This window comes from Chionomys nivalis, chromosome 8 (assembly GCF_950005125.1).
Source record: "Chionomys nivalis chromosome 8, mChiNiv1.1, whole genome shotgun sequence".
NCBI classification, from domain to species: domain Eukaryota; kingdom Metazoa; phylum Chordata; class Mammalia; order Rodentia; family Cricetidae; genus Chionomys; species Chionomys nivalis.
The window spans coordinates 65508445-65522647 of record NC_080093.1 but is presented as its reverse complement, the minus strand read 5'-3'; the positions used below and the strand labels follow the sequence as shown (position 1 = coordinate 65522647).

General features: G+C 41.2%; 1 protein-coding gene across 1 annotated transcript in view; it reads left to right on the top strand.

Moving 5' to 3' along the window:
• Acadsb (acyl-CoA dehydrogenase short/branched chain) overlaps positions 1-14203 on the top strand; it is a 47567-nt gene that overhangs the window by 25986 nt on the left and 7378 nt on the right. Inside the window, exons 4-9 of the mRNA XM_057778143.1 lie at positions 138-344; positions 1804-1974; positions 3491-3616; positions 5279-5371; positions 8102-8191; positions 12922-13059. Coding sequence (XP_057634126.1) covers positions 138-344; positions 1804-1974; positions 3491-3616; positions 5279-5371; positions 8102-8191; positions 12922-13059 — 825 coding nt within the window. The remainder of the gene's footprint in view (positions 1-137; positions 345-1803; positions 1975-3490; positions 3617-5278; positions 5372-8101; positions 8192-12921; positions 13060-14203) is intronic.

The window sequence follows — 14203 nt, the reverse complement described above, 5'->3', positions numbered from 1 at the left end:
AAATGCTTGCCTAGCACAAGGGGCCCTAGGTAATTTATGTGTTTACAATTTATTTTTGAATTTTTACTTGTAAGAAGTTTCCCAGTATAAACAACTTTCCTGACCTGTCTCATCTTTCTCCTCTGTCATTGCTTTAGCTGATGGGCATTGGAATTGATGAAAAATATGGAGGAACAGAAGCTTCCTTTTTCTGCACTGTCATAGTGATAGAGGAGCTAGCCAAAGTGGATGCATCCGTGGCTCTCATGTGTGACATCCAGAACACAATAGTTAACAACCTGCTCAGAAAGCTCGGTACAGAAGAACAGAAGGCTACCTACTTTCCTAAACTGGCAACAGAAAAAGTGAGTTGAAATGACTTGCTGAAATGGACTGAGTCTACGTTTACAATATTTTGGGGAGAAAAGTAACTGCAGTATTGACTTTAATTATCCAAGACCACAATGCAGCACCATCAATCAACCAAGCAATGCTCGATAAATTGCTGCTACCAGAGAAATACATTCTGCCTCTCATTTGTCATGTGGAAATTTAGGAAATAATTATCAGATGATTCTTTTCAGCCAGGCATGGCAGTGCATGTTTGTAATCCTAGTACTCAGAGGCTGGGGTTTGAGACCAGACCAGGCTGGGATGGAGCGTGAGATCCTGTGTCAGAAGACATCAGTACTTCTTATATCAATTCATTTCCCAGTCTCTTTGTTGAGATCACTTTTGTCTCGGTTAGGATTTCTATTGCTGCCATGAAACACCATGACCAAAATGCAAGCTGGGGCGGAAAGGGTTTGTGTGGCGTACACTTCAGAACTGCTGTTCCTCACTGAAGGAAGTCAGGACAGGAGCTCAGACAAGGCACGATCCTGGACACTGAAACTGATGCAGAGGCCATGGAGGGGTGCTGCTTACTGACTCTCTTCCCCTGGCTTGCTCAGCCTGCTTTCTTATAGAAACCTAGAACCACCAGCCCAGGAATAAGAAGGACCCATCTAGTATGGACTGGGTCCTCCACACACTGATCACTAATTGAGAAAATGCCTGACAGCTGGATTTCATGGAGGCATTTTCTCAGCTGAGGCTCCTTCCTTCCTCTCTGATGACTCTAACTTGTGTCAAGTTGACACACAAAACCAGCCAGTACCACTTTCTACTAGATTGAATAAAGTTAAGCATGTGTTACTTTGTTTTTTTTCTGGCTTCAAAATTACATTGATCTTCCTGCATCATCTTCCTGAGTTCTGAGATGGCTGTGGTTCTAAGTGTACCATGGGAAGTCTTAAGACAGACTAGGAAATGTTCCACACCAATGTATTCCTAAATCCTTACTTTACCTTAGATAAATAGTAAGGTGCATTTGAAAAAATAATAATCACAATTCTATTTTGATGAATATAGACTTTTTAAATACAGGGTCTTTCTTGTAACCTTTGCAGGTCTGGAACTTATAGACCAAGCTGACCTCAAACTCACAGAGATCTGCCTGCCTTTGCAATCTAAGTGTTGTGATTAAAGGCATGCGCCACCATGTCCAGCCTAAATATAGAATTTTTTTGAAAAGTAACTAAAGGTTTGACTTACAAATGTCCATTTTTAAAGCTGGGCATTGGCAGTACACAGCTCTAATCCCAGCACTTAGGAGGCAGAAGCAGGTGGATCTCTGAGTTCAAGTCCAGCCTGGTCTACAGTGTGAGTTCCTAGGACAGCCAGGGCTACACAGAGAAACCCTGTCTTGAAAGACAAAACAAGCTCCTATGACTTGTTATGCAAAGAATAAATGCAATTAATTTTTCCCCCTCACATGTATAGCTAGGGAGCTTCTGCCTTTCTGAAGCTGGAGCTGGTAGTGACCCTTTTTCTTTGAAAACAAGAGCTGAGAAAAATGGAAGTGACTACATCATCAATGGGTCAAAGATGTGGATTAGCAATGCTGAACATGCAGAGCTCTTCCTGGTTTTCGCAAATGCAGACCCTGCCTCTGTAAGTTTAAAGAAAAATGTCTTTCCTCCCTCTTCTCACCTTTTCTCTTTTTTCTTTTCCTTCTTCCGGTCCCTCTTTAGGATTAGACTTTATTTCCTTGTTCTGTAAAGTTGAATTGACCATTTTTTTCACTCTTACTCATCTAAAAGAGCCATTGTTGACAAACTTATGAATTACGTAGAATACCACTCTTACTTATTCCTAATATCCTAGTCTTTAACTGAGTAGAACTTCAGTTTTCCTGTGTAATAATGAAGGACATAAGTACTTGTAAAATACACTTACTCTGAAGAATATTGAAGAATGTTACTTTAAGAATATTTTATTCAGATGGAAGAAAATCATACAGCAAAATGGTAAATTTGTTTTATTTTGTCTGATTTAAGAATATTGAATTTAAAACATGGTAGTCTCATGATGACATACTTATTATAAAAATAATTTTTAACACCTATGTGGTTTCTGGAAAAGTACAAGTAGTAGTAAGGTTCCTCTCTGTCCTAGAACTTGATATACAGACCAGGCTGGCCTCGAACTCACAGAGGGAGGTCTGCCTGCCTCAGCTTCCCAAGTGCTGAGGTGCGCTTAAAGGGTGCACCACCACGTCTGGCAGAAGGTTCTTGATTTAATAACTAATATTCCCCGATTATTCTGGTTTTGTACACACATATTGCAATTCAGAGTCCTTCAGTATTTATTACTAAGGTCCATGTTAGCTTTCTTTCCCTTTTGTACATGTGTGTACTTTTGTAGATGTGGGCGCAACTGTGAGGGAGCCAGACATCAACCTCCGGCACTGTTTCTCAGGAGCTGGCCATGTCTTAAAGATTGATTTTTCAAATGAATTTTTAGCTATGTGTATATGTGTTTGTCTGTGTAGGGGTATGTACACATGGGTACGGGTGCCCATGGAGTCCAGAAGATATCAGATCCACTGCAGCTGGAGTTACAGGTGGTTGTGAGTCATCCATGTAGTGCGGGGAACCAAACTTGAGTTCTCTGAGAGAGCAGTACATGCTCTTAATTACTGACTCCTCTCTCCAGCTCCCCCCACCCAGCTCTTTTTGAGGCATTAGCACCTAGGCCTTACTGATAGAGCTTGGCTGACTGGCCAGCAAGCCCCAGGGAGTCACCTGCCTCTGCCTCCATAGCATGGGTGTTACAGGCACATGCCACCATGCTCAGTTCTTTGCATGGGTACTTCGGATCAAACCTACATCCTCTTGTTGGCCCAGCAGCACTTTACCAGCTGAGCCCTCTCTCCAGCCCTGTAACTTTCATTGTACTTTGAACTCTTTTATGTTTGTTTTAAATTTTAATTTAGTTTTTTTTTTTACGTGTGTGAGTGTTTTGCCTGTGTGTATGTTTGTGAACCACATGCATGTCTGATGATCATGAAAGCCAGAAGAGGGAACCGGATCCCATGAAAGTAGAGTTGCAGACAGTTGGGAGCTACAATGTGGGTTCTGGGAGCCAAACAAAAGCCCAAGTATAATCACAGTTAAAATCTTTCCAGGGATACAAAGGCATCACCTGCTTCTTAGTAGACCGAGACACAGAAGGTTTCCATGTAGGAAAAAAGGAAAACAAGATGGGCATCAGAGCTTCTTCCACCTGCCAGTTAACATTTGAAAATGTCAAGGTAGGTATTCCAGAATATTCTAGAATGTTCAGTAAAAGACTGATGAGAAATAAGCCTTCTACAGGACTATAGGAAGTATACAAGAGAAATGTCAAAACAGCAAGTGGTGTAAGCGTGTGTGCACAGGAGAGTCCTTGGTGGAACTGGCCAGCAGTTAAGCCCCCTGACCAAGGGCATTTTTCACAAGAGTCGAGACCCAGAGTGGAAACTTTTCTGTCCAGCCTCTCACCTAGAAATCAAATGCCAGAAGTTAACCTCACGTATTGTCCTTACAACGTACACACTTCTGAAACATTTACACTTTTTATGATTGGCACTTGTGAACCAAACACTGCGTGGAGGAGGAATTCTGAGGTCGGTACACTGGTGGCCACAAGATGGGGATGTTGCTCAGTGAGAGTGGAATGCAGGCAGGCAGCAATCTACAATAGATCTCCAGGATGCTGAAGCTGAGCTAGAGCACGCCTTGAGCAGGGTGGGGCGTCACAGATGTTCCACTGCACATGTGCATGGAGGTGCTGAGATGTCTTTACAGATGTCTTTGGGCCTCGCTCCTTCTTTCTTCTACTTTCCCTTACCCTTCTCCGTTCCTCCCTGCTCTCACTCCTAACTAAAGTGAAGTATTTTCTATTGTTCCTATATTATATTAAGGATATTTTTGCTTTATGTGTATATGAATGCTGTTTTGTGTGTTCACACACGAGAGAGAGAGAGAGAGAGAGAGAGAGAGAGAGAGAGAGAGAGAGAGAGAGAGAGTCTGGTCCTGGGAGGCCAAAAGAGAGTGTAGGAACCGGAATTATAGACAAATCCTCTGAACCTCTGGCCCATCTCTCCACTTCTAGTATTAATTTTTTTATATTATGAAGAAATATTATAGTTTGTTGTCTTCCTTTCTCCTCCTACTGAGCAGGAGACTGTGCACACTCACAAATGTGCACTCACAGAAACACACACACATACCTCAGCAGACTTTTCTGAAAATGAATTGTCTCAGCAGAACAGTTTCTTACTCTTGCCTTTGGAAATACTTCACATTTTTTGAAGTTTCTAATAAATTATCTCACAGTATTAACATACAAATAGGAATTGAAGGTGAATTGTTATCCATTTATGTTATTGACCAATTATATGAGATTGCCTTTTTCTAAATTCATTCATTCACTAAGTAGATTGTGCTTTGGCTCAGGAGTTTGCAAGAGTGAGCAACACAGACTTGAGGAAAATAGTGAGGAGACACAGAAGTCAGCTGGCTCTCAAACTGGACTTTGGGCAGTATTTTTTCTTAATTGTGTTAGATTTTATTTTATTTTCTATGTGTAAGTGTTTTTCCTGGGTACATGTATGTGTACCACATGGGTACCTGATGCCTTCAGAATGTCAGGTCCCCTGAAACTGGAGATGTGGATGGTTGTGAACCATCATGTTGAATGCTAGGAGTTGAACTCAGGTCCTTTGGAAAAACAAGCACTCCTAACTGCTGAGCCATCTGTGCCCCTTCTCTCATTGACGCTTACTCAATACTGTGATAGAGTATTACCACACAAATAGGGGATAGACATACATTCGAGTATGTGTATGTGTATTTTCATGTTATATATATTTAGAATCAAAACAAATTGTGTAAATCTAAATTTAGAAGTAAGTATACATTTGTATTTTCAGGTTCCAGAAACCAATGTTTTGGGAAAAGTTGGACATGGTTATAAATATGCCATAGGAAGTCTTAATGAAGGTAGAATAGGAATTGCAGCACAGGTAAGTCACATCTTAGCTCTTGCTCATTTCAAGCCAATTAAAGCTTTAAAAAAAAATGCAATAAGAGCAGTATCTGGAAGCTCGTGAACACAAGATGGCACCCTGTCCTTGCATGAGGAAAAGGAATGAGTTCAGATGATTTCTCTCAAATTGTACTTTGGTAAATTATATAACAGAAGAACAAACAGTGACTTAGTGATAGCTGTTTTCTACTTCGAAACCATCACAGTATTATCTATTACCTAGACCAGTAACTTCCAAGTATATTACATAATAAATATGGCATTATTTTTCAGTTAACTTTTCAAAACCTGAAATTGATTCTTTTAGAAATTTTTAAAATTAAGAACAATCATTTTATTATATAAAGATATATAGTCTGTGAGGTTCCATACATATACATGCACACATGTATATATAACCCTAGTCACAACCCTTAGTGTATATTATATCATATCATACACACTCACACACACATAATTATCACCACCCCTTCATCCTATCAGATTCAGGATTCATGACCGCAAGGTTTTTTTTTAGTGATCCATTTCCAGGGCCATCTATGTGAGCATTGGGTTGGGGCTATGCACTGGAGCCTACTGGAGTTGTCGGTGCGTACACAACTGAAGGCAATGACTCACCCCCACCAAAACCCATCAGTAGCTGGTTGTTCAACAGTGAAAGTTGGGGCCCCCAAGTCCTTCCTGAACTCATTAATAGTCAGATAGGTATTTGTTTTTAATCAGTCACTAAGATTACTAACTTACAGATTGTAGATTTTGCTATAAATTACATCTGTTGAAATAGTTGAATGTTGAATTATTATTCCTCCACATTTTTTCTGCTGTTCTTAACTTCATTAACAAACTGGGTTTTTTTTGTTTTTTTTTTTTGGTGGGGGGAGTTGCTGAGGATTAAATCCAGGACCCCAAACGTACTAACAGTCGGCTCTACCTCTAAACTATACCCTAACCTAACAAACTATTCTTAGATCAAGATTGAACTTCGGTTTCTAACAAAGTTAGAAAGCATACTGGCATACCTGTGCTTTTAAAGGTTTTCTTGTTATAAAACTTCATCAGAAACAGCGTTAGCTCCACACGGTTCCTATACATACACATAAGATAGAAGTTCTGGCCGTGAAGTCTATGGCATGAGCTTCACTCCAATTACCCTACAATCTCTTATAACCCAGTGAAATGCTAAGAGCAGGTGCATAACGTGTCTCAGTGGGTGCTTGCAGAGGACAAGGTATGTGTACAGTGAACTGGAGTCCCGGTCCTCAAAACTCTGTAGTTGCAGAAAATTTATTTCTTTACTTTTTAAGACGGAAACATTTTGCCCAGATAGAAATGCATGTTTTCACTCGCAGTTGATAAATTTCAGTGGGTAAGCCAGTGATGTTGGCACAATTTAAGTCAGACATGTTGGCACATGCCTGCGACCCCAGTTCTCTCAACGTTTGAGGCAGAAGGGTTGAGAACTTGAGGATACAGATGGCAAGTTCAAGGCCAACCTGGATACATAGCAAACCTATCTAAAAAAACAAAATCAGGGGCTGCTCCTCTGGAGAACCAAGGTTTGATTCCCAGCACACACGTGAAGGCTCACAACCAGCTGTAACTCCAGTCCCCGGGGATCCAGTGCTCTGTTCTGCCTCTGAAGGTCCTACAAGCACATGTTGCACATACAAACCTGCAGACAAAGTGCCCATACACATTAAAAATGATGAAAAATATTTAAAAATTGAAATCAATCGTCCCATCCGTAGAGATGTGCGGAAGGTGACATCATCTGTAACCACAAAAATCTTGCTGCCTTGTTTTAATTTGGGATTTGTGGAGGCATTGGCACCTTCATTTTAGATATGATCTTCTGTTCTCCAAAGAATACTAAATAAAAGCTAAAAGAAAATGTGAATGAACACTAATGAAATATTGATGTTTGTGAGCATTTTCCCCCCAAAGCTTTAACTATTGATTTTTTTTTTCTTTTTTTAAAAACCTACATAGTTTGACATAATTAGATAGTGATTTACTAGCTCCCTAATGTTGAAGTTTAGAAACCATTTTTAAGCTTGGATCGTTCAATAGATATGGAAATTGGTTAGCAATGAGACAGTTCAGCTAAAATTGTTACCCCATCCTGACTTGTTCTTTGAGTGTGTAAATTAATGTTTTTACCAGATTCTTTCATGAGTTGTCTGAACGGAGCTTTTTTTAAAATCCTGATGTTTTGGCACACTCCTTCATCCCCCCTTTTTCCCACTCAGTGGTAGAGGGCTTGTCCATACCCTGGATTTTCCCTCTCTGGACTTAAGCAAAAGAAAAACAAAGAAGAGAAGTGTCATTCCGCATTTGGCTTTGAGGACTAGAGAAACAGTCTGCCGTCTAGAGTTTCGGGTCAGTTCTGGTTCTGCCTAGTAGAGAGGATTTGGGAGCAGTATCCTGGTTATATGAACATAGCTGTAGCAAAGATTTGCCTCTGTGCTAGAATGAAATACACTCACTCCTCCATTTATGAGATCAGTCCATCCTGTCTGCAGATGGTCAGATGAAATGGGTAAAGGTATACAGGGAATACCCAATACACCCCACTCTGCATTCCCCTTCTCCCCTTCCCCAGTGATTCCATCTCCCTTGAAAGGAATTGCAACTTTGGGTAACTAAAAGCATAAACTTGAACCAAATACATTTTGATCTTTTGTTTCTCTGTCTCTCTTTTTAACAGATGCTAGGACTGGCCCAAGGATGTTTTGACTACACCGTTCCATACATTAAAGAAAGGACTCAGTTCGGCAAACGAGTATTTGATTTTCAGGTGTATATAACTAAACTCTTTCTGTTTTCTTGGGCTTTCCCTCTTCCTGTGTTGAAAGCCATGGAGGAGTCCCCCGAGGATGTTTACTTGGGAAGAGAAATAGGTCTCATGGCATACAGCTGTGGCCACCTTAATCTTTTCCACCAGCAGAACCATAGACCTTGGGGCAGCTGCTATATGTTCGGGATGCCGTGGTGGGCACTGGAGAGCTGTCTCCTCACCACCTCAAAAGTCCGCCATCTCTTGAGTTCACGCCCTGGCTCTTCCGCATACAGGTTCAAATGACTTTATCTGAAATGCCTGGCACTAGTAAGGTTTCAGGTTTTTAGAGTTTTGGGACATTTTTGTGGACATGGTAAGATATCCTGAGGATGTGAGGCAAATCTAAACATTTATATTCCATATACACCCTGTATGTAGATTTGAGGTTATTTTATATAATGCTTTTAATAGTTTTATATATGAAAGGAAATATCATGGGTTGAACTTTCTACTTGTGGCACCATCTAGATACTCAAAAGGTTTTAGATTTTGAAGCATTTTGGATTTCTGATTTTTGGATTAGGACTGCTTGACCTGTACTGGCTATAGCGCCTACAACCACCCCCCTCCTACACTAGAGAAACTGGGACACAAAGAAGATGGGTTCCCAAAGCTGTGTAGCTGCTGTGATGTTTTGTCATGGCTTCTAGTCCAATTTCCATTTCAGTGTAGCATACTGTCTCAAGATAGAGATAGGGTCCAGGTGGCGGCAAGAAGGGTCAACAGTGAGACAGGTTAAAGGGGGATTTTGATTTTCCCTGTTAGCTAGGAGTCAGTGTTTCTTTATATATACTAGGGATTAGGTAAACTACTGCGTTTAATAGTGGAAGCATTTTTAAAAGCCATTGAGGTGTATGATTTTTTTTTTTTAAGTCAGGAATTTGATGTTAAAAGTTTGATCACTGGGGTAGTGGTGGCACATGTCTTTTAATCCCAGCACTTGGTGGGCAGAGGCAAGCAGATATGTGAGTTCAAGGCTAGCCTGGTCTGCAGAGTTAGTTCCAGGACATCTAAGGACACAGAGAAGCCCTTTCTCAGGAAAAAAAAAGAAAAAAAGAAAACAAGAAAAGAAATTTGATCATGCTAGGCATGGTGGCACATGCCTTTATAATCCCAGCACTCAGGAGGCAGAGCACACAGATCTCTGTGAGTCTGGTCCACATAGTGAGTTCCAGGACAGCCAGGGCTATGTAGAGAGACCCTGTCTCAAAGGGGGGGGGGGGGCGGGTGATCGTTAACTATATAAACTTTGGTGAGAGTCATTAGGGTAATAGCTGACTATCTTCTCACCAAAATAACTTGTTTTTCACCTGGATGTGTGTAGGCAAAGACTGCTCGTTTGTTTCCTGGCTGCTAAAACCTGAATAATAACACAGAAACTATATTAATTATAACACTGTTTGGCCAATAGTTTAAGCATATTTTTAGCTAACCCTTACATCTTAAATTAACCCATTTCTATTAATCCATGTATCGCCACGAGACTGTGGCCTTCAGATAAGGTTCTGGCTGGCGGCTGGCATCTTTCTCCTTCGGCACCTACATGGCGTCTCCCTGACTCTGCCTGTTTTCTCTCTATATCTCTGTTCAGATTTCCCACATGGCTTCACTAAGCCATTGGCAGAAACAACTTCTCTAATAACTAATGGAAATAAAACATATTCATAGCAAGAAGAAGGGCATCCCCCATCAGATGTGTCACTGGCATCCTTGTCATCTCTCGGCTCCGGAGCTTTAAGGATAGCCCTAGGCAGTTCACCTTTATGTCTCTCAGTTGACTCTTCAGCATAGATTCGAGCATGTCTTCCATGCAATGCCTTGTGTTTACTGTGCACTCAGGGGACCTATATCTAGTGATTAGAAGGTTTTTTGGGGGTATGGTTTTCAAGGCAGGAGGCATACCTCTGTAACCTTTCTGCTTCCCATGGTCCCTCATGTGGTCATTGAATAAACACTATGGTGACTTGCTTAACTGACCCAAAGGTGTTTTGCAAAAATGACTATAATCTCTGAATTCTACATCAGAACCTATAGAACACTAACATAAATATAAAACAGGAAAATTGACTAATCGGCAAAGACAGAAAGGCCAGCAACAGACATGCATGTGTGCAGACTGATACATGGTAGAAGCAACTTCATAGGCCACAAAGGGAGACTACTCTCTCCATGTGGGGGGAAAGAGAAATTATCTTTGCTTCTTTTAGCAGAAGAGTTCAGATACATCAGAGAAATCCTGTAAAAAAAATAAAATAAAATAAAAAATAAAAGAAGTTTAAATTTTTAGAAAGGAAGTAGGAGACTATGTTTATGACATTAAAGTAAGAAAGGATTTCATAAGTGAGACATAAAAAAGCTAGTTATAAAGGAAAATAATTAGTAAATTTTCCAAGTGCAGTGGCACATGCCTATGATACTAGTATGAGGAAGGCGAAGGTGGGAAGATTGCCCTGACTTCAGAACCAGCCTCAGGTACAGAAAAGTAGGAAACCAGCCAGCAGGAAGGATATATACGAAAACATTATCTCGAAAGTAAGGAAGGAAGGAAAACAAAGAAAGCAAAGCAGAGAATTTGATTATGAAATTAATTTTCCTCAATAAAAGATGTCATAGTGGGCTGGGGGTGTGACTTGATGCTAGCGTGCCTGCCTAGTGTGTAGCATAAGGCCCTGAGTTCAATGCCCATAGCACAGAAAGAGATGACATGTCATAGCAGGGAGATACTCTCTGCATAAGTTTAGAGGTGTCCCATGTATCATGATGCTTCATACCTTACATATCTATGATAGGCTTTGTGCATATCAAAATAGTGTAAATATCAAATATCACAGGAAGAAAAGAGTCTATTAGATATTTATAAGCCAATCCCCCCTAGTTTTCACTCCTTTCCTTTAGGAAAGGCTTTTCATTAATGGAATTATTAAGTACTTGCTTTAATTGAGAATGTCTTAATCCTCACATATACTGAAATTACTAGTTGACTATTCTTCTTTGACTCAAATCATGAGGACAAGGAATTCTGGCTATAAGTTCAATGTGGTGCCTCCTGTCCTACAACATAGAACTAGCATACACTGAATGCTTGAATGGACATGAAAATCATCCCAGTCTGTAGTAAACATTGAAGCCATATTTTTAGAAAATTGGGTCTTTGGGGTTTGTTTAGTCTTAAGACAGGGCCTCAGTGTGTAGCCCAGGCTGAACATGCTCTTCAGCACTCCCTCTTGTTTCTCCTTCCCAAACACTGGGATTACAGGTATGCCCCTCCATGCCCCAGCACGGCTTGTCAAACTGTTTATCACTACCACAGTTGACATTCATTTTCTCACTAAGTCACATTAGTCATTGGCAGGCACCTAGTGCTACCTCATCACGGAAGCAAGTTTCAGGGTGATAGTAATTTTTAAATATGCTTTTTAAAAGTTATTCTTTAAAAATGGAAGCTGGGGATATGGGTTAATAGATAAAGTATTTGCTGGGCAGACTTGGAAACCTGAGCGCAGAAAGAAGCTGAGTGAGGCTGAAATGGCGGTGCTGGTGCAGGGCATCACATCCCAGAGGCTTCCTAGCCAGCAGCCAGGAGAATGAGCACCAGGTTCAGTGAGACTCCTGTCTCTGAAAATAAAGACCCATAGAGGAAGACAATAACATCTCTGCTCCCACACAAGCACACATGGGCAAATGCACACACATCTATACACATGCATATACATGCACACACACTAAGATTAAAAGTTTTTAGAGTAACTGCTATCCTTCCTTCCTTCCTTCCTTCCTTCCTTCCTTCCTTCCTTCCTTCCTTCCTTCCTTCTTTCTTTTCTTTTCTTTTCTTTTCTTTTCTTTCTGAGACAGGGTTTCTCTGTGTAACAGCTCTGGCTGTCCTGGAGCTCACTTTGTAGACCAGGCTGGCCTCGAACTTACGAACATCCACCTGCCTCTGCCTCCCGAGTGCTGGGATAAAAGGCGCCATCACCACCCAGCACTCCTATCTGTTCTTAAACATTGGAATCGACTCATATCAGTAAAATTAGTTGACGGGAGAAAATTGGTGCTTCAGATATTCTTTTATTAATTTACAGCTAACAACTTAATGTGTTGAGGCTATGTTCAAAAATCAAAATTTTCTTAATTTAATCAAGCAAATAATATTTGATTGCTTTGTTATATTGGGACTTCATGTAAGCTCAATTTTTATCATAAGCAGTTAAAAGTAATTATTAAATGTGAGAGTCAAGGTTTTAAAACCTAACGTTATGATGACATTATTTAAAACCTTAACAAATCGTTCAGGATTACATGAGCTTTGAAATTTTTCAAAAAAGATTCAACAATAATGCCTGCAGTGTATTATTTCGCTTTCAATTGCAGATTTGAGGTATGTAAAAGGAATGTGCTTAGGTTCCTTTGGGGTGGATTTTGAGTCTGTGAGCGTTGTGTTTCCTTCTGGCAGTCAGGGGTAAGCTGAGTTTTGCAAGTTGTCATTTTCTTTTTTCTTTTTTTTTGGTTTTTCGAGACAGGGTTTCTCTGTAGCTTTGGTGCCCATCCCGGAACTAGCTCTTGTAGGCCAGGCTGGCCTCGAACTCCCAGAGATCCGCCTGCATCTGCCTCCCGAGTGCTGGGATTAAAGGCGTACGCCACCACCACCCGGCTCAAGTTGTCATTTTCTAACATGGGTCTGAATGTTACAGGGGCTCCAACACCAAGTGGCTCAGGTGGCCACCCAACTGGAAGCCGCACGGTTACTAACGTACAATGCTGCCAGGCTCCTGGAAGCCGGAAGGCCCTTTATTAAAGAAGCATCTATGGCCAAATATTATGCATCAGAGGTAAACTAGAAGGAGTTATTCGGTCTCCTTGTTTTTAATCATGAGCTTATTAGTCTCTCACTTGGGAATATTGATTGAGCTTAGGTTATCCTCCAAGGAAGAAACTGTTCACTTTCCGCTTCCTGCAGTAGAAGAGCGGAAGGGTAACTCGGCTGTGGAAAGATGTGTTACTTCTGTGGTGTCTCAGTGTTTTCATGAATGTCCAGCTCAAGTTAAAACACACTACCCCAAGTGCATAGAGGCCTCCTGGGAATGGTGGCCTCGGGCCCATGGTTTCAAGGTGGAGTAAAGTGAGTGCCATGGAAAATGTGTTCATGACAGGAACATGAGATTTCAAATACCAGGAAAAGATGATCTACATGCGTACCTTCTCCTCGAACATATCCATTCTCTGTGTGCACGTGGAACTATGGCAGGGGAGTTGGCCCACATCATGGAGAGGTCTCTCCCAGTCTTGGCACCGAGTCAGGATTATTTAGGAGTGTCCAACCTTTGGACATTCTCATCTCAACATGTGTTGGGCTGCTTTCATAGCTTTCCTATGGTTCATACAGCCCATGGGCTACAGGTTGGATATGCTGACAAATGCTTATAACTTATAACTCCTAAAAGGAGAGACTGCCATGAACTGGGGTCAAGGTAAGAGGGGAAAAGAAACTGGAAGGGCAGGCTGGCCTTGGAGAGGGATGAACAGTTTGACTATTTGAATGGTGTCGCGAGGATGTCCAGAGAAAGCCTAACCCCCAGGCACTTCAGACACACACTCTCTCACACACACACATCCCTTGCTTTCTCCTTCCCCCTCCTCCTCCCCTCCTCCACCCCTTTCTCTCTCTCTCTCTCTCTCTCTCTCTCTCTCTCTCTCTCTCTGCCGCTGCCACCTATCTATCCAGGCTGCATCATTCCTTAACCTAACTCTTGGGTAACCTACCTGTTCTCATGGTCCCTGGACTGCTGTCCCTAGTCCAATCTTGATGTCTTTTTGGTATCCATGATGTGACTTCTCACAATAAATGGAACAATATTCAGATTAATTTCTCACAGTGCTATATAGCAAGCAAATTTCCCAAAAACTAGTGTCCTGAAATAAGCAGTTTTATCAGCTGCCATTTTGGGAAGTCAGAAGTGTAAAACAGGCCTTGCA